Source organism: Aspergillus steynii (genome assembly GCF_002849105.1).
Source record: "Aspergillus steynii IBT 23096 chromosome Unknown P170scaffold_4, whole genome shotgun sequence".
Classification (NCBI taxonomy): Eukaryota; Fungi; Ascomycota; class Eurotiomycetes; order Eurotiales; family Aspergillaceae; genus Aspergillus; species Aspergillus steynii.
Window position 1 is genome coordinate 1,658,076 of NW_020194401.1, and position 21,481 is coordinate 1,679,556.

Below are 21,481 nucleotides of genomic sequence, written 5' to 3' on the forward strand. Positions count from 1 at the left end.
GCGGCAATTAGAGAAAAGAGAAAATGAGAAAGAAGCCGACATGGTCGTAAGGACAGAGGTAATCAATCGGGGGCTGACATATTAAAACAAGAGGCAAGGGGGTTTTTATACGGCATGGGTGGGCGGATCGTAGGGCCCTTTGAGTGGACTGTGGGGACTTTGAGGTTCATGAACCCCCGTCAGTGACGATTCCACACGTGAAAGATCATGGGTGGTCCCGTATTCAGGTTGGACTCGATCAAAAGAATGCCGTGTACGCTCAGCCGAGGTTCGGACGTAATCCACCGATTGGGGGTGGTAGTGTTGAGTGGTGTCGAGGCTGGAGGCATAATTCGTCCCATTGCTACCGTTTTGACTTCGCGGGTTATGTGTATGTGACGTGGGAGCGACCGAGGGCGTGTAGATCTGCTGGTCATCTGAAAAGGGATCCTGCTTCATACTAGGTTGGATTGGTTTACCCAAATCTGAAGAGGCAGCAGATTCGTCGCTGAAACCGCCGGAGGGAGCCTTACTCTGCGGGGGGACAAATGCCTCGTACTGGTCCAAGTACTTGAATTTGCCCAAGGTAATCTGCTCACGAATGATGTCCACATCACGAGGGAAGAACACCTTTTGGAATGATTTGATGGCGAATCGCGGTAGAAGGCAGATGATGACGGTAATGAGAAGCACCGTCCAGAAAGACAACGCACTGTATACCTGTGACGCAGCCCCGTAGAACTGGGCTGACGCGGAGATGGAAGAATAGATACCGGTCCAAAGGAAGATCAGCAGCGAACTGATGACATTGATCAACACCGTCAGCCAATCCCACCGATATTGGTTCAGCATGATGTAGGTGTTGCTGGCAATGACTGCGCTAGTGGCGACGAGAACACCCATTCTCGTCCGGTCGCTGATATCTCTTCCGTCGGCATGCACGAAGTTTGCGGGGCTGTACAGAAGATACGGCATGAAGAAACAAATGATTGACTGGTACAAACCATCGCCCATGTACATCCTGCAGTGTGTTAGTGCAGCCGCACGATAATATAAGCACAGATCATTTGCTTACCAAAATTTAAACTGCGACCATTCCTTTCGCTCAATGCCTCTCATATACAGCTGTGGAATGGCAAGAGAAACCTTGTCATCGACGTCCTGGTCAAAGATTCCCATCAGAATGACAGGCAATGACGTGAAGGCGACGTTGACCAAGACGATGTATGTATAGTCGACAAGATACGAGCCGTCGAAGTCGTTGTAGAGCGAGTACCAGAAGAGCGCGATTGTCCAGACCAAGTTCTAATCAATGTGAGAAAGAATCGATGTGAGTGATTTCAAACGTAAACGTACCTTGTAGAAGAAATTCGCGATACATTCACCCATGCGGCGATAGGAGTATCTTCCATGGACAAGAATGAGTCGCTGTAAGAACCGAAATTGTCCGATAGCATAATCAGACGACATGGCCGCCTGGCTACCTTCCTCTCCGATAATACCAACACCGACATCGGCCTCCTGGATCATAGCAACATCGTTGGCACCATCACCAATGGACAGTGCCATGATGTTGAGACCGTTCCTCACCATGCGCACGACGGCAGCTTTCTGGGCAGGACTGACACGACAGCAGAGAATAGACTTGCACTGCTTACACAGGAGAAGAAATTTCTGCTTCAACGTATCATCAAGCATAAGCTTGAGCGTCTCGCCGTCGATGACAACGGCATGGGTCGGGGCGGGTGCTGAATGATCCTCGCGAGCCGCAACCAACTCTTCGTCAGAACCGGTTAACCCAAATTTCTGCAGCTGCTTTTCGAGTTCCTGAGCTGCACGTTGTGGCTCGGATTCGGGAACATTGAAAACAATCAATTCCATGTCGTTATCGAGAAGATTGCAGGAAAAGCCAATGTTGATGGCAGTTTCGAGCTTGTCACCAGTAAGAACCCAGAGTTTGATACCGGCGTCTGCGAGGAGAGAGATGGTATCAGGGACACCGTCCTGAAGTCGATCCTCAATCGCAGTGCCACCAATAAGCATGAGATCTTGTTCGATCTCACTCGCCACTTGCTCCAGCTTCTCCTCACGATCCGTGAGCGCAGCAGCGGCAATGTCGTGCTCCTTGCTCCATGCACGATACTCCTCCTCGCTGAGTTTCCGATCGGCGACACAGAGTGTCCGCAGACCTTCACGAGCGAAGACTTCCAAATGTTCCGCAGTTCGCTTTCGCAGATCCTGCTGCTTGCCCGGGGCCAAACGCGAATAGATGATGCTGTCGGCACCCTTACAGAACAGCCGAATACTGCCGTCTGGCATGCGGATGATCGCACTCATTCGCTTTCTGGTCGAGTTGAACTCCAATGTGTTCAGTACGGTATACGTTCGTTCTTCGCCCATCACGTTCAGAAGGAGGTCGTCATTCGCCCTCCCAAGGAGGGTGAAACCACAGTCACGAGCCGTGCTGACCAAAGCTGCCTCATCGGGCGACTGCGCTTTGAATTCGATCTGTGGAGGGTCTCCGGGGGTGTGTTCGGTGATAACAGTGTGGCACACAGCAAGGGCAAGCATGAAGTGCTCGTTGGCCTTCTTTTGGGCGACGCCCGACTGACCATCCAAATCTGCGACGTAGTTAGAAGAGACGAAGGTCAACGAGTCGTCATGTAGGTAAGGATTGTCGTGGATTCCGCGAAGCAATCGAATCATCCGTTCCGTATCGTTGGCGATTCTTTCCCGAGCGCTAGCGGCCACAGCATCAGCATCGCCACCTTCTCGGCGTACCATACCGACCTGTGCCTCCGTAAAGGCTTCGCCGTATGAAACGCCGTTAACCGTGCACTTTTTGAAGTCCATGACGTTTTGAGTCAGGGTACCCGTCTTATCGGAGAAGATGTACTCGATTTGGCCGACATCGTCCGAGATGTTCCAAGTCTTCGGTACGCAGGAGATGTCCAGCTTCTCGTAGTACATGAACACATCGCTGTGGATGAAGACGGCCTGGATCGTACGAACGATTTCCAGAGAGATGTAGAGCGAGATCGGGACCAAGTTCTGGAACAAGATAAGAGCCACCCAAAACGTGATGATGCCAGTAATGGCCGGTGTGTCTCCAAAAGGCTCCAAATCGAAGTAATTCAGGGACCTGTCGGTGGAGGACCAGGCAACACCGTTGACGATACCGGTGATGAGACACATGGCAAACAGGAGAATGAAATTGTAAATGACGTTCCAGTTCAAGTCCTTGGCGAGTCGGGGTCTCTTGGTGGGGGTCACACCCGAGTTCAGCATGATCTTGGTTTCATCACCGGTGAAGACCACCACACCCAGGGCCCATTCGGTGTTGCGCAGAGTGCAACCACGCAGGAGCATGTTGTTGATCGTGATCGGTTCCACCATTTCCTTCCGAGGGGCTTCCGCGAAGTCCGGATCGCGCTGGTCCCATCGCAGCGCACCGTTGTAGGCGTACAGATTGGGATGGGGCGCTTCGCTATCGATCACGAATTCGGCTTTCTCGCAGTCTTTGGCGTGTCGGACTTGACGCCCGCAGTTTAGAGCTTGTCGAACCTTGAGGTTAGTCTCGCCATCCAAACTCTTGGTTTCCACGTAACAGGCGCCGTCCGGGTCAGAAGTGGACATCACCACCACGTCAGCCGGGATGGGATCTCCATTATACAATCGGACAAAATCTCCAACCTGGATGCTTTTCCAGAAGTCGCGCTTGAATCGAGCCTTTCCGAGGGTCTGCTTCGTCTTGTCGACGACGCTGCCCCCTTTCCGAGGGGGCGTGGTAGGTGTAGGCGGTACAGCCATGCTATCCCGCGCAGCCTTGTCGGGATGCAGATAGGCAGCGTGGTCACCGCCCGGAAGGGGCCAGTCTGGTCGTGCTTCGGGTGTCGGAGATGAAACGGGGGTCATTTGGATCGCGTCGTCTACGGGCTCGCCATCGCCCCGCTGAGAGTACATCGACGCTCGCGGAGACACGGTTGTCATGAAGGATGCGCGCCGGTCGCTCTCTTCAGCGGTTGAACCACTCTTCTTCTGAGCCAAACTCTTAAAGAACCTATAGGTAAAGATTGTAGCGCGAGTAGACGCTTTCTTAACCCGACGCCACAAAGAGACATTGTCTTCGGTCGAATTGACGTTGTTCCACTCAATTAAGCGATAAACGGGCGAATTGTTGACGTCGTTATCGATGACCGTTCGCCGCCAATCCTCGATCGCGTCTTTGATTGAAGTCACCACGACGATAACAGCCAGCGGGACGACGTTAAGGGCCGGGGTGTCGACACCGAAGATGGAAAAGAACTAGACGATTGATTAGCATCACAGCGAGTTGCGCCTCCCCCCTCTCACTTTCCTTCCGAACCGAAAGAACGGGGCGAAACATACACCAAGGATAATAATAAACAAGAAATAGATATTTGCAATGTTGTGAAACTGCAGCCAGATGTTTTTCGGAACGAACGATAGAGGGGTATATTTGGCCGTTCTGATCTTATTCCGGGGATATGCGGCCTTGGGGTGGCCATCTTCGTCTCGTTCGGACTCCGGGATGGGGATGTTGAAGTAGACCCTTCGGGTGCTCGCTTCGGAGTCGCCCTCGGCGTCAGGGTTTTCGGCGGTAGGAAGATTGCTGGCGGTGGACTTGCGCTTCTCGTCCTTCGAAGCCGTTCTCTTGTGAAGGCGATCCATGATAGACACGCGTTTCCGCACGCCTCCGGTGCCGCCAACCCGCTGGGTTGCCCATCGTTGTCGCTTTGTCGGCACCGAGACGTTGCTGGGGACCTCCCTGGCCTCCGTCCCGGGCTCGTTCAGGTCTGCGCCGAAATTTACCGAAGCCATTTAGGCTAGATCTGGCCCTCGCGGGGGCATGTAATGGGCGACCGTGCTGTATTCAAGACGGTGGAGGGAGAGCATCCGCTCCGACGAGCCGGACCCCGACGATGGCAGCCAGTTCCCTTGTATACTCCTTTTTATGAATGGAATCGGCAGTTTCGGGCGACCAACGGAGCGGCGAATGGAGCGGCGCAAGGCAGGTGAGATATATACAGCGGAAATTGCGATTGAAGAGTCGTGGCGGGACAGCAGGACGAGGGTGCTGCAGCCAGACGGGAGAGCGTTTGGCGGAGGGACGATGGCAAAACGAGCGGAAGGGTAGGGAAGTCGAGATGTAGACAGAGGATTGGGGAGCTAGACCATAGGAGAATTGACGTGCAGCTCCAGGGACGTGGCAATCGAAACCTCAGGCACAACACGCAACGGAAAGGAAGCAGAAGAAAGGAAAGGGACGGATGCTGGAGGGCAGAGCAGTAAGGTGTATTGAGGAGAGAGAGGGAAAAGCGGAGGGAGGAGAATAGCGGATTGGAAGGGCCGATTGTTGCTGACCGTGTATAATTACTCAGTTACTATGGATTATTACTCTGGATTACCGCCCAAGCCACGGGTGGTGTCAGCCCGGTATGGTAACAATCCATCCAGGGAACGCGTAAGTTTCCCACGATTCTCCAGACACCAAATGGATCGTCATCTTAATAATGATTAATGCTGCCCGGCTGCTCTGGAGGTGTTTCATCTACATCAAATGCTGTGCTCGAGTGAAAACTCGACTCGGTGGTCCTCGTCTCCTTTTTTTTTTCTCCTATCAAACTTGTCCCTGTCTTTGTCTACAAAAGCGCCCCAAACCCGTCACCTACTAGCTATTGGCGGTTTTTTATGTCAGATTGATAGATTACCTACCACCAGGCATTTACATCATTGCCCCGATTTCTTCAAGCGCACTGCATAACGGTAGGGTCGGTAAGGTAATCTTACCAGGCGTACCAGTCCTGCCCACGAGGGAACCAAGTCCAGCCCAGCCAAATCGCCAGCCTCGCCGCAGACTGCAGGTCAGCGTTATTTGGTTCCCTTCGAAAAATCTTCTGGGGATGGTGGCAAGCACTGGTAACGGTCGCGCACGAGGAGTCCAGATCCGGGAACTCGGAAAGGTTCGTCCTGAGATATCCAGGTCGGACCCTTAAAACGGTTGACCTGATCTATCTCGCAATCTACTAACTCCGTCAGTACTACCGTACGTAGAATGAATCCTCCCCGGCTGTGGCCCCCGTATCCTTACCCGAGCTTATTCCGCACGGGTCATTCGGTCCTTTTTTCTTTTTTTTTCTTTAAATTGAACAACTGTTAATAATAATGAAAAAAAAAAATTACTCGGGCCACCTCGTCATCAGGAATCAACGACCCTGGGTCAATCGTTCTTGTTTCTAAACGTCCGCCAATAGATAGCCAATGCCTTAAGGCAGTGCCAGCCGGACCGGAAGCCACGGCATGTACCGCCAACAATGGTATGTCCGTCCTGAATGTTACTCAGCGGCAACCACATTTCGATCGCATGTAGTCCCCTAGTTACCTGCTAATTCGCGTCGGTGGTAGGTATACATCCAGACCTCCTGCCGACGGAGGAGACTCCGTATTATGGAGCCGATCCGAAACCTCATAAACACATTGTATTAACATTAACAGCGAGCCATCCGACCGCTTCCATGGGACCCAAGTGTCACCCACTTTCCGCGAGTCGGAGAATGGAGACTGAAACAGGCTAAAAGCTGTCGGGGACGGCACATGCTTATGCCAGACGGTCCACTCTGTCGCGGAGCCCTAGGATGGGTATTTTCCATGATTCGGATTCGGATACCGCTGCGGTGTCAGTCTCCTTTTTTCTTTTTCTTGTTACAATGCTGAACAGCCCACTTCCGACGCATGGACTGTGCATACTACTACTACTAATCAAATGGCAGGCCGGAATTCCAGTCCTTGACCTTCAAGTGTCAACACCCTGAATGGACATTCCTCGTCGAGACCGGCGGCGGTGGTCATACCAAATGGATCTGGGAGAATTCCCATCGACAGCCAGTCAACCACCCCCTTTTCCTCTCCTTTTCGCGGCTTGGCACGCCTGGTAGATCGCTCAATCCAGTAAAGTCGGGCTCCGGTTGGCAGGTACTTTTGCTCCTGATTGGGGCTGGGAAGTGATCTTCTCGCTGGATGCATGTCGATAGCCTCAGTTCTGTTGGATGGTTTTGCTATGAGACATATTCACGGCCCCCTATCCATTGGTCTACGGAGATTATCAGCGTAATTTCCTGGGCCCCGTCCGTTACGTGAGCTGTGCACGGTGAGGGTTTTGCTTTTTTCTGTTTACTTCTTTCATATTCTGATCGGTCATCAAAATTATCTTTTACTTTAAAAATTTTTTTCTATGATTGTTCCTTCAGTCGCGTTAGCATGGAATAGTAACAAATTAAAAGAAACCATCCGTGAATACCGACCGAGAACGAGAGGAGCCAGCAGAAAGAAAAGATAAAGTGTTTAAATCCTTCTCCGGAATCCCCAGACGCGCAATGTTCCGAGCAAAGTTGCATAATTTACCGGAACGAGTAGCAGATTTGTGTACACAGTGTCATTTTGTTGGATTTTTACATTGACTTGCAGCGTACTCCGCAGGACGTTGGAGTGCTCGACCAAGTACTTCTACTTGGTCTGATTCATGGATTTTCTATCTTTTCCTTTTCAGTATCCTAATAATTCTGGTACGATGTCCTGGTAGCTCGGGTTATCTCCATGTCCTCTGTACAGCCTCCGGAGTATATTCTCTGCCAGGTCTAACCAAAATCTCTGATCATGACAGGCTGGCGTTGCGGTCCGATCGACCGCGAACTGGTGTGGAGACGGGAAAAAGGCCTAAAGTTCGATCTGCACTTCCCAGCCCTTGGCCGTAAATAATAAATACGTCGGAATATGTCAACCTCCGAGCCTCCCTAGATTGGCCAGGGGTAACAGGCAGCGGGAAAAAAGGCTTACATGCGGAGATCTGTATTCGATTGATCACTACCCCGTACGGCGTAATAGGAGTCCTGGCATCTCGCGAAGGCGTAAATAGATTGTTTGAAGTACTCAATAGAGAACATGTCTGCCTGTCTGTTTTCCGTGCGAGAACAGCGCCGAGGGGGCTCAGTCACTTGGCATTCTCCAGTACGTCGTATACCAACACGACTACGAGGCTTCCTGCTCTCCTCTCGAGGCTGTATCCGTCCCTCTTCGGATTAGATGATGCGTAACTCTGCGATCACTGATCAGCCTTGCTGCGTCTATCATCATTAGACACACCTAAACTACCTAAACCGGTAATCCATGTGCTTCAGAGTTCAGAATCAACGGTCCGCGTCACTATATATAGCACCATGTTACAGATTAGCTTTCTCCCTGGCAATTACTTAGGGCGGGCTATCAATAGATCGTTTCAACTCCTCGAACATGCTGGCGAACGACTCCTATGCCCCATGTAGCTATAACCGGATGTCGGGAAATTACCTTGAATCCATGGTACGTCCGGTGATGTTGCACCGTCTCATTGGAGGACGTTGACATCATGGCGCTGCAGCCACCGGAATGCGGGCCTTCAGAAGAACCTCCAGCCGAGTTTTCTGTGCTTTTTCCATTTGCTTCGGCGCCTTCCAGCCATCCCCGCTCCGATCTTTTTTTTTTTCTTTCTTTTTCTTTGGGAGGGGGTTCTAAATTTACTCCGATTACTCATCGCATATAATCCATACCTTGTAGCTTATAAAGACTATAGTACCGTATAGACACCGTTAAGTCCGTAGTTACCTTCCGGATCATCCGGACTCCGACGGCGTCGGATCCGAAGAAAGCCGCGCACAGAGGTCGAGGTCGAGGTCGTTCTTTGCCTGGATAAATCTGCTCGAACGATGGCAAGAACGCCGGTGTCCGATTCACTTGCAACGAGTCAGCAGTGGAGACAACTACGGAGTACCTTGAGAGGGAGCCGCCGGTCGACACCTCAGGCATGAAATATACAATGAAGATTGACTAGCGTTTAGTTCGACGCCGATAAATAACAAAGACACACTCGGTTCGCACCGAACAAAGATCCCTCGAATAAAGGCTCTGCCTATAGATGATACATCAAGCATTCTACCGCATTATAATACAGGACTCCTCTCATCCCAAGCTGTTCAAAATCACATACCGCGTAGCACGGCGGATGGAGCCCAGCGGATGACTAACGCGCCAATCCAGACCACCCTCACGCGCTGATTGGTCCACGCGAGCTCTAGCGCCCAACCGAGCGAAAGGATATACTCACAGGCATCTGCCGCGGGACCGTGCTTCGGCATCAACCCATCAACCGATCTCACTCCCGTCGCATGCCCGGCATGCCTCCGCGTAGGATCTCACAATACTTCAAACCACCGCCGTTCGCTCACCAGGCCAGCGAACAGGTGTCTGAAACGCCCATCAAACCACCGGCTCCCGCGCCTGAGTCGTCTCCACCCTTGTCCAGCCATGCCTCTCCGCAGGCTCCTGATGAGTCGGCGTCGCAGCTAAAGCGCTCGCTGACCCGGGCGGCGGAGGCCTCGAACGCCTCGAGCGAGCAGCTGGGTCCTCTGGATCTGGAGGATGAAGTTGTCGCGGATCCGCCGTCAGGCGCCGGTTCCAGTTTCGACCATTCTCAGCGCGTCGTGAAGAATGGGAAGGAGGTTGTTATTAGTTCCGATGGCGAGGATACGGACTCCGTGGCCTCGTTTGAGGCGCCGGACGCGTTGTTCACGAAGTTTGCTCAGCCCTCTGTTGTCGTGTCTGCTCCTGCCAGCGAGAACGACAGCGATGTGTTCACCCCGGGAGGTCGGCGGTCAAAGGATGGTCTCACGTTTGGGAGGTTTGGCAAGTCTAAGAAGGCGTCTAAGGTGTACAAGAACACGATGGATACGCTGGTTACTCAGGCGGTTGATGATAACGAAACCGAGGCCGGTATCGCCAAGCTTAAAGCTGCACTTGAGCACGACAGAGCTCGCAGGGAAGCTGGCGCCGCTGGATTTGACCAGGCGAACCATTTGGATGAGAATGTCTTGACGTCGGCTCTCGGTGAACAGGATGATGAGATCGAGATGCGACGTTTGCTAGATGCGGTCAGAAGAACTGAGGCTTTCGATCTGGAAAAGACCTGGACCTTCTTTGATTACGGCAGTGGGCTGGCTCCGGCGCTGGATTTCCCCCGACATTCAATCTCAGAGAAGACATACAAGAATGCTCTGAGTGGTGAGTCATTGTGCTTTTATTTCTACTGGGTCTTTCTAACAATTCACAGATCCCGACTCGCGGGAACGAGCGTTTCAGTCGGGCATGTTTGACTTCGCACTATCAAAAGGATGTCTTTCGGATGATTTTCTTCTATGGATATTCCACTCCGGTTAGTATACTGAATACTTAAGAAAGAAAATATGCTCACTCTACCTCAGTACCTTCAGAGCCTCGGGAAGGCCTGAGACATGCTTATTGCCGGGCATTCAAGGTTAGTCCATGTCTCAATTGACTCTGCCTAGCTGTCGATACTAAATGTTGCAGCATGCCAAGGAAGAACGCGTGAAGTCCATAGTAACACCTGACGCTGTTGATGTTCTGTTCGAACGACTGGGAGCCACCAAGGAAGCGCTGGCAGTTTCCGACCCTGTGGTTCCCCACACGCTCCCTAAAGGTGCGTCAAAATCCAGAGCATCTGCAATGTCCAGGTAACTGATAATCGCAGGCAATCTTCCGAAGGTGGACGTGCAGCATCAAGCTGCACTGCTCTCCATTCTAGAACTGCTCTCTGGAATAGCGCATCTGTAAAGCCCATGTCCTTCCATATCCAGGCAATGCAATCACTAACGTGGCGCAGACTTTCAGACACCACTCGTGAACATGTCATCTTACTCTTATTCCGCCTAACACTAGACATCTCCCTCACCGGAGATCCCACGATCTGCTCAGAGCTAGAAAAAACAATCACCATCTTCTTCCAAAGTATCCCAGAAGACGCAGACGACGACCTAGTTAGCCCTCCCCTCCCCTCATACAATAAGACAGTCCCACCTAACAGCGCAAAACCAGGAATTCCGCCTCTGCACCTCCCTCCAGATCACCATCAAAGACAACATCCTCCAAAGCCGCCTCCTCAAACACATGCTCCCCTCTTTCGAGCACATCGCAAAATGGAGATCCCGACTTGCCCTCTCCTTCCTCCTCAACGACGCTACGCCCCTTTCCCAAGACGCGGACATAATGCTCGATCTGCGCCGCATAATCGACGTCCTCAAAGACCCCCGCTTCAACATAAAGCACCACAAGGGAAAGAGCAAACAAAACCAGAACCAGCACCAGCACCCGCACCAAAGCCACCACCACACCGAATACGACTACGGCTGGCTCAGCGCCATCACGTACCTCCTCAGCGTGGTCCTCGACTCGGGCTGGTCAGGCATCGAGTTCCCCAGCAAGGAGGCGAAGCAGGAGTTCAACGCAGAGGTAGACACGCTGGCGGAGCGGATCAAGAAGATCTTCACGGCGATTGAGGACTCCGGGGCGTCGCATTTGAAGCGGACGCTGGCGAAGGGGGCGCTGGAGGCGTTGCACTATCGGGTTGTTTATTCGGTGAGGACGAAGCCGCCGCCGAAGAGGACGCTGTTCGAGAGCCTGAATACTCGCAATCAGCCGAAGATGACGCATCTGTGGAAGGGCATCAAGACGGAGGATACGGAGATGCCGATCCGACCGCATGAGGCTCAGTCATGATATCATGGCTTACCGGCTGGATAGGGCTGGATGGTGGGAGATGATTGGTAGCTACGGTTTTCCTCTCCGGGTTGACTGCTTTTCGGGACGGACTCTAGCTGCACCACATTATCACAGGCCATTGGTCCATTGTGTAAACCTAGGCGACCAGAGTTCCTTGTCATTGACTAACGCATACGAAATCGAATACCGTCGTTTGGCGTGAATTGGAATACGGATAAGATACCAGAGGAATAACTGTAACTGTATACAAGGCTATGCTGTTCTCCGCGGGTAAAATCAGAACAAAGGAGCAGTCAATAGATAAATACAAGAGCCGCAGCAAAGAAAAGAGGAAAATGGCGGTGCAAAGGGAATCACAGGGCGCGCGTTATCTTGAATTTAGTCGTAGAATCTCCGGTTGACGTTCTTTCCGAATAGCGTTTCCCTAACGGCGGGGAGAGCTTCGATCTCCAGCAGCCGCAGACGCTCCTCAAAGGTGTTGTTGATCTCGATCTTGCCCTGGCAACCCAGCACGACGACACCACCGGCCCTAGGTGAAAACAAGTCAGTAACTGCCTGGACCAGACACAATGATAAGGACGAAACATACAATCCCTCAGGCAACGGCTCCTCCTCGTCCAACTCAACCGTGACGTCCTTACCCACGACCTCCTTGAACTCCTTCTCGGCCTCCTCAATCGCCTTCTTGACGGCATCAAAGTCCTCCTTGCGCGCCTCCACACCCACCTTGTCCTCGTTCAGCGCATACAAACCCTCCAGAATCAGCCCCTTCAGCACGGTCTGGTACTTGTCCGCATCCTGGGCCGCGACGCCGGAGATGCGCTCCCGGGCCTGCTGGAACAGCTCGTCCAGCAGCTCCTGCCGGGCGGAGAGGACACGCAACCGGGTCTTGTTGGCCAGGGTGGAGCGGGTGATCTGCTGGGACATGGCGGCCTGCTTGAACTTCTTCTCGTACAGGGTGTCGATGGCGGCGGTCTCCTGGCGGACCAGCTTGGACTTCTCGATGGCGAACTCCTCGTCGGCTTTCAGCTGGATCTCGCGGGCCTTCTCCAGCGCTTCTTGCCGGATGAAGGCGGTCATCTTGCGGAGCTCGCCCGCGACCTGTGTGTTTCATCGGTTATGGTTATGTCATGTCCTGTCATGGCCGGGGTCGGATGCGGAGGTTCTTGAGCGTACCTGGTCGTCGGAAAGTGCATGGGTTTGCGACATTTTGACGGTGTGGTTATGACGTCTAGATTATTATGGGAGTCGAGATGTATAGGAGGGGAGAGTGTGGCGGGGAGAGGCGTGGCGCAGAGAGTCGAGCTACTCCAAAATGCGGGCTTGGAGAATGACAGCAGGCATTAGCATAGCTTGCGAAGCAGCAGGGGGGAATGAGGGGAGGACCAGAGTGACCCCGTGGTCAACTGGGGAGAGGGGAGGTTGTTCAGTAGGGGGGAGGTCTGAATGGAATGCTCACCTGTACCAACCGGGGAATTCTCTGGGGGGGATCAGAGGCGGGTGATGCAAGTGAGGGAGAGAAGCGAGAGAGAGAAGAGAGAGGAAGGGAAGGTTACCGTCGAGTGACGACCAGCAAAGCGGATCTGCTGACGATCGGGTCACCACTTGGCTTCCCGCAGGTCACCCACTCCGTTTCAACTTATCTCCCTCCCCGACTTCATTTCCCTCCACTCCCGCTTTCCTATATATCCTCCCTGTTTTCCTGTCTGCTGCTCATCTGAACTATGGCGACCGTACTCTGGCTTGTTTCTCAGCTTCTCTAATGCCCTCCCTCGTCTGGTCTTTGTCCGCCACTTTGCGACCAATGCACGAGGATACTCGAGATGGGTAATCTTGGTGACCTGTCGCCCCAGGGCAGTGTCGCGGTATGACTCCATTCTTTTCCCGGCGTCATGCTCGCCTGCTCAATGCACAGCTGAACTGACCGAAATTGTGCCGTCAGGTTGGGGTGATTGTCGGGTTGATCTCGACCAGCTTCCAGGCCATTGGCTTGACCCTACAGCGCAAGTCGCATATCCTCGAGGACGAAAAGCACGACTACGATCTACGAAGACCTCCTTACAAACGTCGGAGATGGCAGGTGCGCAGATTCAATGGACAGCCTGATTTCGAGGGACCGTGGCTGACCATCCGATAGCTGGGAATGCTGATGTTTGTCGTGTCGAACATCGTGGGGAGTACGATCCAAATTACTACACTTCCGCTCCCGGTGCTCTCGACTCTCCAAGCGGTCAGTACTCTCAACCCCAACCAGTCCAATCGAGCCTTGCTGATAGAGTCAAATAGTCGGGACTTGTCTTCAATACCATCTTCGCTACCCTGATCTTGGGCGAAGCTTTCACTAGATACTCCCTCATCGGCACCGTCCTCGTCTGCATCGGCGCACTCTTGATCGCGATTTTCGGCGCCGTCGGGGAGCCCGCGCACACACTCGACCAACTTCTAGAACTCCTGCAACGGCGAGGGTTTATCCTATGGATGGTGGGAACGGCTGTACTGGTGCTGGCCATCTTACTGGGTTCCAATTCTCTGAGATATTTCACCTCGTCGCGCGCCAAACACTCCGGCTCTCGCCATCCGTGCTGTCCTTGCCTCCAATTGCCTCCGAGCCGAGTGCGGCTGATCCGTGGACTGTCATACGGCCTGATAAGTGGGATTCTCTCGGCACATTCGCTTCTGTTAGCCAAATCCGCCGTTGAGCTGCTGGTGCGGACCGTCGTGGACCGCGTCAACCAGTTCAATCGGTGGCAGTCATGGGTTATCTTGATTGCCATGATCTCCCTTGCGCTCACACAACTATTCTATCTTCACCGCGGCCTGAAACAGTGCAGCACCAGCGTTCTCTATCCATTCGTCTTCTGCATCTACAACATCATTGCCATCCTCGACGGACTCATTTATTTCCGCCAGATGTCGCAGTTGACGGGTTTTCATGCGGGACTTATCGCGCTTGGCACCATCGTCCTTCTCAGCGGTGTACTTTGTCTCTCGTGGCGCTTGGAGGTGGTCGACAGCCACGCAGCCGTGACCGTTCCCGCGCCAACCCAGACCGCACTGGGACCGGGAATGGCCATTGTGGACGAACATCCCCAATCCCCTGTCGGCCTGGAACCCGAAGAAGACGAAGAAGCGCAAGTCGGCGAACGCGAACCTCTCCTCCGTGGCGCCCCTCCATATCGTGGCCTTCCTCATCGACGCACCCCCAGTCTCCCTCTCCTCTCCCCATCACATCAACGGAGCTCCACCGACTTGGACCCAGCTTCGATCTGGGCCGAGCTCGACGATTCCGATTACGACTATGCCGACACTGACGTCCAATCCCCATTACTCCACCGTGCCGACCCATTCAAAACCCGACCTAGGAGTAAGACAGGTCGAGACGGCTCCCTGCGTGCATCCCGGCACCCACAACATCCTCTGCATGCTTCCCACCGACTGTCCCTTTCCGAACGACGAACCTCCGCCCCGGCTGCTGAAATCCGTAAACCTCTGCAAAAGCAGCACGTGCATTCCGATGCTGCCCATCCCTTGACCCGGGCATACGGCACGCAAGATGACCGCTCCGACCAGCTGTTTTCCAGCCAGACTCATCCTCATAGTCACGCACACCACGCATCACCGAATCCTACACACTCACATTCCCATTCTCATTCCCGCCCCCTCGCAGGCCCGAGGAGCGTTTTCAACACGGCATGGACAACTCTCGCCCGGTGGACGGGATACCGACGACGTAGTTCCGACGATCCCGAGGCTCTTGATTCTCGTGAAGATAACAACCACGGGCTATGATCATTCGATATCCACCTACCCTATCCAACCTCGGAAGTTTCCTTTCCTCAGAATAGAACGAGAAAGACAGAAAGACAGAATATTATGACGCAGTGTCACTGATCGCATGTTATTATGTATGCATGTATGTTTGTACAGTACTCTCTTTCCTTTCCCTTTTGCTTAGTATAACTCATCACCATAAGTGTCTTTTCTTTGTTTCTTTTTTAATTATCAATATATAGATCGAAGAGATTATCTACTATACTTGCTTCCATATTTCCTCGTCTTCTTTTCGGTGTCTTGTTGCTTATTCCGCAATAATAGCTATAGATATAGTTATGCATAGTCAAATACCTAGCGAAAGAAATGCAACGATCTCTCATCCCTCTCAACATTCCCCAAACATATCCATACCTCTACCCGAACCACTCATAATAGTAAGAGCGAGTGCGATCGATCTTCCCGTCTTCACAATCCCGGGCCTGTGAATAAGTCAGCCAGTCCTTAAAGCTACCAGCAACCAGGTAGGCAAGTTGAAACTGAAAATATACACCTACCAGCGCGTCGACAAAATAATCCACCATTTCGACTTCCTCCTTAACCCACCATTCTTGTCTCGGTGTAAGAAATCCATCCTCCGTGAAAGTCTGCGCAGAATCAAAGTCGATCCAGAGGACTCTTCCATCTTTATCTTGCTTTTGCCCCTGTTCTTGTTGACCCTCCGATGAAGCCTCCGATACAACCATCATATTCCTCGGCATCGGGTCCCCATGAAGTACACCCGCCGGATGGATATCCTCGAGCAGAATCCTCCTTAACTCCGACACCCGACGTTCTGAAAAGTTAGATAGATCGATCATCCGCATGTTGGGAATATACTCGATCAGAACGGCGTTTGGAGGGCGCTTGTCTTCCAGAAACATGCCCAGGCTGGGCTGACAGAGCAAGGGCTGTATGTTTGTGATCGTGCCGTAGAAATCAAGAATAAGTCCTCGCTTGCATAGTCCCTTGTCGTGGAGACGCTGGTAGGCGGTGGATTCGCAGACGAAGAGATCTACCTCGCGGTCTGGAGGGGCCCATTCTGGTGGGCAGAGGTCGAGGTTGTGATACTTAAGGATTTAGTATTGGTAGAGTCGAATTGGGGAGGATATGCATGCTTACTACTTTCATGACACGGAGAAGTCCGTGGATGGATACTTTGAAAATAGCGGAGTATTTCGACTCTTTTAGTTTTTCGAGGAAGGTTATATCTGAAAGCTTCACTTCACACGGTATAGGCATGTCGACTGGGTTTGTAGTCATAGTGAGTATATTAAAGTAAGATAGTATCCATAGGAAGTATCTTAGTGTAGAATAATATGTAGGGAGAAGGTTGGTGTGGAGATGGCAGGCAGCATAGCGGTCACTCTCTTTGCTGCCTTAAGATGCCCGGATGGCTGCAGTCAGCTCATCATGTAAAGTCCAGCACCTTCGCATTATCTCTACCTACCTAACCTACTACCTACATCACCGTCCATCTCCCCTCAACCACCATGCCATGCCACAAGTCAACCTCCAAACATACCTCTCCCACGGCTTCCAGCCCCTCCCAATCCTCGACCCAGAGGACTTACATCCACCACCAACCCCACGCCCCGACCTCCACGATGCCAGCGACATCCACACCAAAAACACCTGGACCAGCTTCACCCTCTCCACCATCCAGCACCAATTCAGCCCTCCTCGCATCAGCACATATCGAAGACGACCCAATCCCGCCATCACCTCCCCGCCCCATCAACTCCCAACCCGCAGTCCGATCCCGTATCCACTGCTACTTGACCAACCGGATCATACGCGCTCTTCGCTGCGGTTTCGCCCATTTAGAAACCAACCCCGCTACCAATCTACCCTGGACAGGATATAAGTATACAGTCGTAACCTACGACGTCGGATCCATGGCCCTAGCCCTAGCCCATTCACCCCCGTCTGAGCCTGATGACTACCTCCCTGACCTCGCTATCTTCGACCCGTCCCTTCCCCCAGAGAGAGCTGTCAACCGTGCACCAGGGGTTATTAAGCCCTCGTTTACATGGTCTCTCGGTCAGCGAGATAGTTCTGATCCTAGTCAACGGACGGAGTTCAGGCAGGTTCTCGCCGAGGTGAATTTCCACATGAAGCGGAATCAGACGCGGTATGGGTTTGTTCTCACGGATGCGGAGCTGGTTGCGGTGCGGAGGCCTGATGGAGATGCAGATGGAGATGGGAATCTGGAGGTTTCGGAGTCGATACCGTGGAGCGCGAAGGGGAGTGCGATGCAGCCGAGGATGACGGTGCTGCTGGGGTTGTGGTATTTGGGGATGTTGGCTGCGGAGGAGAAGGGTTGGAGTTGTTAGTGTTGTTTTTTGGTTTTTAATCTTGGGGTTCTGGCTGCTGGTGTTCAACATTAAGGTGGCATCTAATATACGGGGAGCTGTTTCAGCTGCAATTGAAGTTCTTGTTTATATACGCTTATACTTCTCTTCCATCGTCGGCCAGCTCTGGAGGCTTGACCGCAACCTCGACAGGACTATATACTATGTCTCCGTATTTAATTCCCAAATTTGGGTTCTCTGTTGCACATACATATGCAAAATACCAAAGACAAAATAATATCCATTTTGTCATCAGTCAGTCTAACCTGGTCTTGAATTGATACTGATAGTTACCGCCAATCTAACCTTCCCTGCCAACAGACCACGACGCAGTCAAATCACCACCACCAGAACCTCAGCCTTATGAGTATGACAAAACAAGAACAAGAATAATGCACGGAGCGAGACATGCAAAAGCACCGAAGGAAAAAAAAGGATAAACTCCAATTTCTCATACCATACACATTAAGACTAAACTGAACCAAATCGAGCATATGAATGAAGTACATCCATCAATCCACATAATATAGCAGAATTACGAACTAACCCTCACCCTATTTCTCAATCCTCCACCGGTCCTAACCAGACCACCTTCATGTCCTACAATTTAATCCACATCATTGCGCATGACATTGAGATCCACGATCACTCCATCAAGATAAGACAGGACAGACTCAAGTCAAGGAATTCAATAAGAACTAGGTGGGAAATTGGTCAGAACGCAGAATAGGAAACAAATTATGGAATAAACATAATAAGAATGAAAACAGAACAGACAACCACTTCGCCAGCAGAAATCAGAGAAGAGAGACAAAAGGAAAAGCACCAGAAACACCGCCACTTCCCCTGTTCGTCTAGGTGAATTAGGAGATGAGATGAACAGAAAATAAAAGCCCGAGGCCTTCGAGGGAGGTCCAGAATAGAATGAAAAGCGCTCACATCCTTCGTGGTTCATCGTCAATTCGAAGCTGCTTCCCTGCCCTTGTTTTTCGTATGTCTTTTCTTTTCTGTTCATTGCTTTTTCGGGGGAAACTTTTTTTGCTTGTTTTGCTTCTCTTTTCTTGACTCCCTTTCGTATAAAACTCTCACATCAAAAGGTTCACAACACAGTTAACGCGCAAACAACTAAGACCACAACTTAGACACTTGCAGATTCTGGGGGGGTTTTTTTTTTGAGACATTTTCCAGGTTTTTTCGTTCTCGAACCAATGGTTCATGGTATACACGGGTTACAAAAGAAAAAGGGATCAACTTCTTGTCCTCGTTCGAATGGTTCTCAGGTGATATACGATCAAGACCGCTTGCTTCTTCTTCATCTTTTTTCTTTTTGTTTTTCAAGGGTTAGGAGAGTAATCAATTGTTTGACCAAAGGGATTTGGCGGTGGGTATCAAGAGAGAGGCCCGGGAAATAAGCGGAGGAACAACTTGTTGAAGATGAAACAAGGATGCAGTCCAGACTGAATCTGGGACCCCCCTCGAAAAGCGTCTCGAAGGACGAACTATGCGGGGAAGCGGGCAGAAGGAAATGAAATCGAGCGCCACTACACACCTACGCAGTAGGTTGATGCTGGGGGGGCATGCGGTTGCCCACGGGCATACCGGGGTACTGCCCGCTCGCCTGCTGTTGCTGCTGCAGGTTTTGGTAGTAGGCCATCTGCTGTTGTTGTTCGTTGGTCATATAGCCCGGGTGAATTCCTGTAGGACGAGGCATGTTGGACTGCTGAGCGCTGACGTTGTTGTGAGCCACGTCCTCAGGCGCCTCGGCAGGCACCTCAGGGGCATCGACACCGTTCTCATTGGTGGTAGGATCGGGAGCATTGAGACAAGCCTGAGAGGTTCTCGAGTGTCAGTCGAAATCGCGTCCAAGTCCGAATGCATTGCGCGCCTCGAGTCGCCGTCATTGAAAGGAAGGGACGTCTCTTTTGACTCACCTGGATGAGGTTCTTGCCCTCGGCCTTGGTCACCAATGGTTGAAGCTTGGGGGTCGTAAAGGTATAGACGAGACCGGTTTCCGACACAACGAGCAGCAGGACTTGGGTACCCGTAAGGACAGAGAGCTCATAGGCCTAGATTGCGACCGCATTGGAGTGGTTAGCCGGCAGGTTCTGTGGACGCGACCGAGCGAAGCGGCTTCGGTGTCGATGAATCAATGGAGGGACGATCCCATTTTAGGATGAAGCCGCAAGGGAACAAAAGAAAATTAAATGCACGGAAATTAAAAGCGACTTGCAAAGACCATAAGAAGAATCACGAAGGGTTGGTCGAGACGAAACGCGAAAAGAAGCACGTACCTTCTTCATGATACCCGCCTTCCGCTTGGAGAAGGTGATGTGGCGACGCGACTTATCCTGGATAAACTTGATCTCAATCTTTCTGCGCTCGCGACCGGGCTTGTCATCATCATCGTCGTCGTCGTCGGCGCTCATGCGATTACGCTTGGGACCGCGGTTGTCAGCGGCGCCGTTACCGGCGGCCTGCTGCAGGTCATCCTGAGTGGGAGACGGGTTCTCCTCACCGACGGCAGTGATGTCGGCCATGATGGAAACGGGACGAGGGAAGGGGGGAAGGAGGGGAGGAAGGGGAGAGGGCGAGTTGCGAGGCCGGGCAGGTCAAGGCAAGAGGTTCAACGGAGCGCAGGCGAAGTCTGGGGGAGAGCGAAGATGCCCAAAGAGGAATGATGCTTTTGAGGGGGAGGGAGAATGACCAAATCGAGTAACGCGTTTGCTTCGCAGGGTTTGGGTTCAGGACGAGAGGAGGAAAGAGGGAAAGTAATTCGGGGGAAGGCGAGGGCGTTCGAAGAGGGCATGGCGTCGGTGTCTTTGCGGCAGGCGGTAGGTCAGGTGATCTGGCTCCACCGGTACGGTATTGTATTTTCCTTCTCTTTTACCATACATTCCCATCTCCAGATTCCAGGTGTACCCCAACTTCTACAGTGCTATTATAATTGTATGTTAATCATCATCATCATAATAATAATAGTCCTATTACTCCTCCTCACTACTCTCCAATCCTCCAGGGCTACTCCTCCCACCTGCCTCACTCCGTCCATCCGTGACCGTACCGTACCGCCTCCCGTGGTTGTCCAGACCCAGCGATGGAGATCCCTCGGCCTTGGCACGCCTCCCCATTGGTGCAGCCGCCTGCAAGCATTGGGGATTCGAATGGACGGCCAACTCAACTTCCCCACTCCGTAATCTTACGCGCGGTATGGTATTCCCTTTCATTCTTCCCAAAATATCAACTGCAATTCCCTGCCCTACGGAATAGAACAACAATCCCTCATTATTCAAAAAAGTCATGAACAACCCCCGCAATTAAGTCACCATGATACCTAGGTGCCTACCTACCAGATCTGTCCTAGATCTGTCGCCATTTGGCCCCCAACCCGTACGCACCGTATCCCATTTAAAGTCGTCGTGAGAGTCCGACCTGAACTACTCAGGCAGTCAGACTTTAGACGGAGATTCAGGCGATAGGGGAAGACCGACGGCGCTCTAACAGGCACTAGACAGTCCGTACTCCGTATGAAGAACCCTTCCAAGGTTCTGTATGCATACAGCGTAGATACTAACGACCTATTATTTCCTCATTTACCCGACAAATCCCCCCGTATGATCGGTACTATCGACCTCATACATCCCCACTACTACCTACCTACAGACATAGGAGTAAACACCTCCCTCTTGTCCCCTCCTCCCTCATAACCAGATACT

At 52.1% G+C, this 21,481-nt stretch overlaps 7 protein-coding genes across 7 annotated transcripts; 3 read left to right on the plus strand and 4 right to left on the minus strand.

Annotated features, from left to right (window-relative positions):
* Positions 1–105: 105 nt before the first annotated feature.
* On the minus strand, positions 106–4,821 carry P170DRAFT_475480 (phospholipid-translocating P-type ATPase domain-containing protein; the record flags this gene model as incomplete). Its single annotated transcript, XM_024853264.1, has 4 exons — positions 106–1,000; positions 1,055–1,284; positions 1,336–4,284; positions 4,369–4,821. The coding sequence occupies 4 exons, from the start codon at positions 4,819–4,821 to the stop codon at positions 106–108; spliced, it is 4,527 nt and encodes a 1,508-aa protein (XP_024704469.1).
* Positions 4,822–9,064: 4,243 nt separating this feature from the next.
* Positions 9,065–11,792, plus strand: P170DRAFT_177012 (uncharacterized protein). Its single transcript, XM_024842639.1, has 7 exons — positions 9,065–10,089; positions 10,139–10,240; positions 10,290–10,342; positions 10,396–10,525; positions 10,577–10,655; positions 10,709–10,862; positions 10,921–11,792. Exons 1-7 carry the CDS (start codon positions 9,198–9,200, stop codon positions 11,599–11,601), a joined length of 2,091 nt encoding a protein of 696 aa, XP_024704470.1. The 5' UTR covers positions 9,065–9,197; the 3' UTR covers positions 11,602–11,792.
* Positions 11,762–12,890, minus strand: P170DRAFT_436796 (H(+)-transporting V1 sector ATPase subunit E). Its single transcript, XM_024849225.1, has 3 exons — positions 12,781–12,890; positions 12,194–12,705; positions 11,762–12,133 (listed from the first exon to the last, which is right to left on the minus strand). Exons 1-3 carry the CDS (start codon positions 12,811–12,813, stop codon positions 11,983–11,985), a joined length of 696 nt encoding a protein of 231 aa, XP_024704471.1. The 5' UTR covers positions 12,814–12,890; the 3' UTR covers positions 11,762–11,982.
* Positions 12,891–13,242: 352 nt separating this feature from the next.
* On the plus strand, positions 13,243–15,669 carry P170DRAFT_436797 (DUF803 domain protein). The gene is made up of 4 exons (XM_024849226.1): positions 13,243–13,469; positions 13,547–13,684; positions 13,742–13,834; positions 13,891–15,669. Exons 1-4 carry the CDS (start codon positions 13,428–13,430, stop codon positions 15,391–15,393), a joined length of 1,776 nt encoding a protein of 591 aa, XP_024704472.1. The 5' UTR covers positions 13,243–13,427; the 3' UTR covers positions 15,394–15,669.
* A 122-nt stretch (positions 15,670–15,791) lies between these two features.
* On the minus strand, positions 15,792–16,656 carry P170DRAFT_357004 (uncharacterized protein; the record flags this gene model as incomplete). Its single annotated transcript, XM_024844191.1, has 4 exons — positions 15,792–15,857; positions 15,933–16,070; positions 16,116–16,484; positions 16,537–16,656. 4 exons carry the CDS (start codon positions 16,654–16,656, stop codon positions 15,792–15,794), a joined length of 693 nt encoding a protein of 230 aa, XP_024704473.1.
* Positions 16,657–16,869: 213 nt separating this feature from the next.
* Positions 16,870–17,864, plus strand: P170DRAFT_436800 (uncharacterized protein). Its single transcript, XM_024849227.1, has one exon. The coding sequence runs from the start codon at positions 16,908–16,910 to the stop codon at positions 17,748–17,750; it is 843 nt and encodes a 280-aa protein (XP_024704474.1). The 5' UTR covers positions 16,870–16,907; the 3' UTR covers positions 17,751–17,864.
* Positions 17,865–19,317: 1,453 nt separating this feature from the next.
* On the minus strand, positions 19,318–20,305 carry P170DRAFT_426137 (MADS-box domain-containing protein; the record flags this gene model as incomplete). The annotated part of the gene is made up of 3 exons (XM_024847694.1): positions 19,318–19,596; positions 19,700–19,834; positions 20,060–20,305. 3 exons carry the CDS (start codon positions 20,303–20,305, stop codon positions 19,318–19,320), a joined length of 660 nt encoding a protein of 219 aa, XP_024704475.1.
* Positions 20,306–21,481: the final 1,176 nt, after the last annotated feature.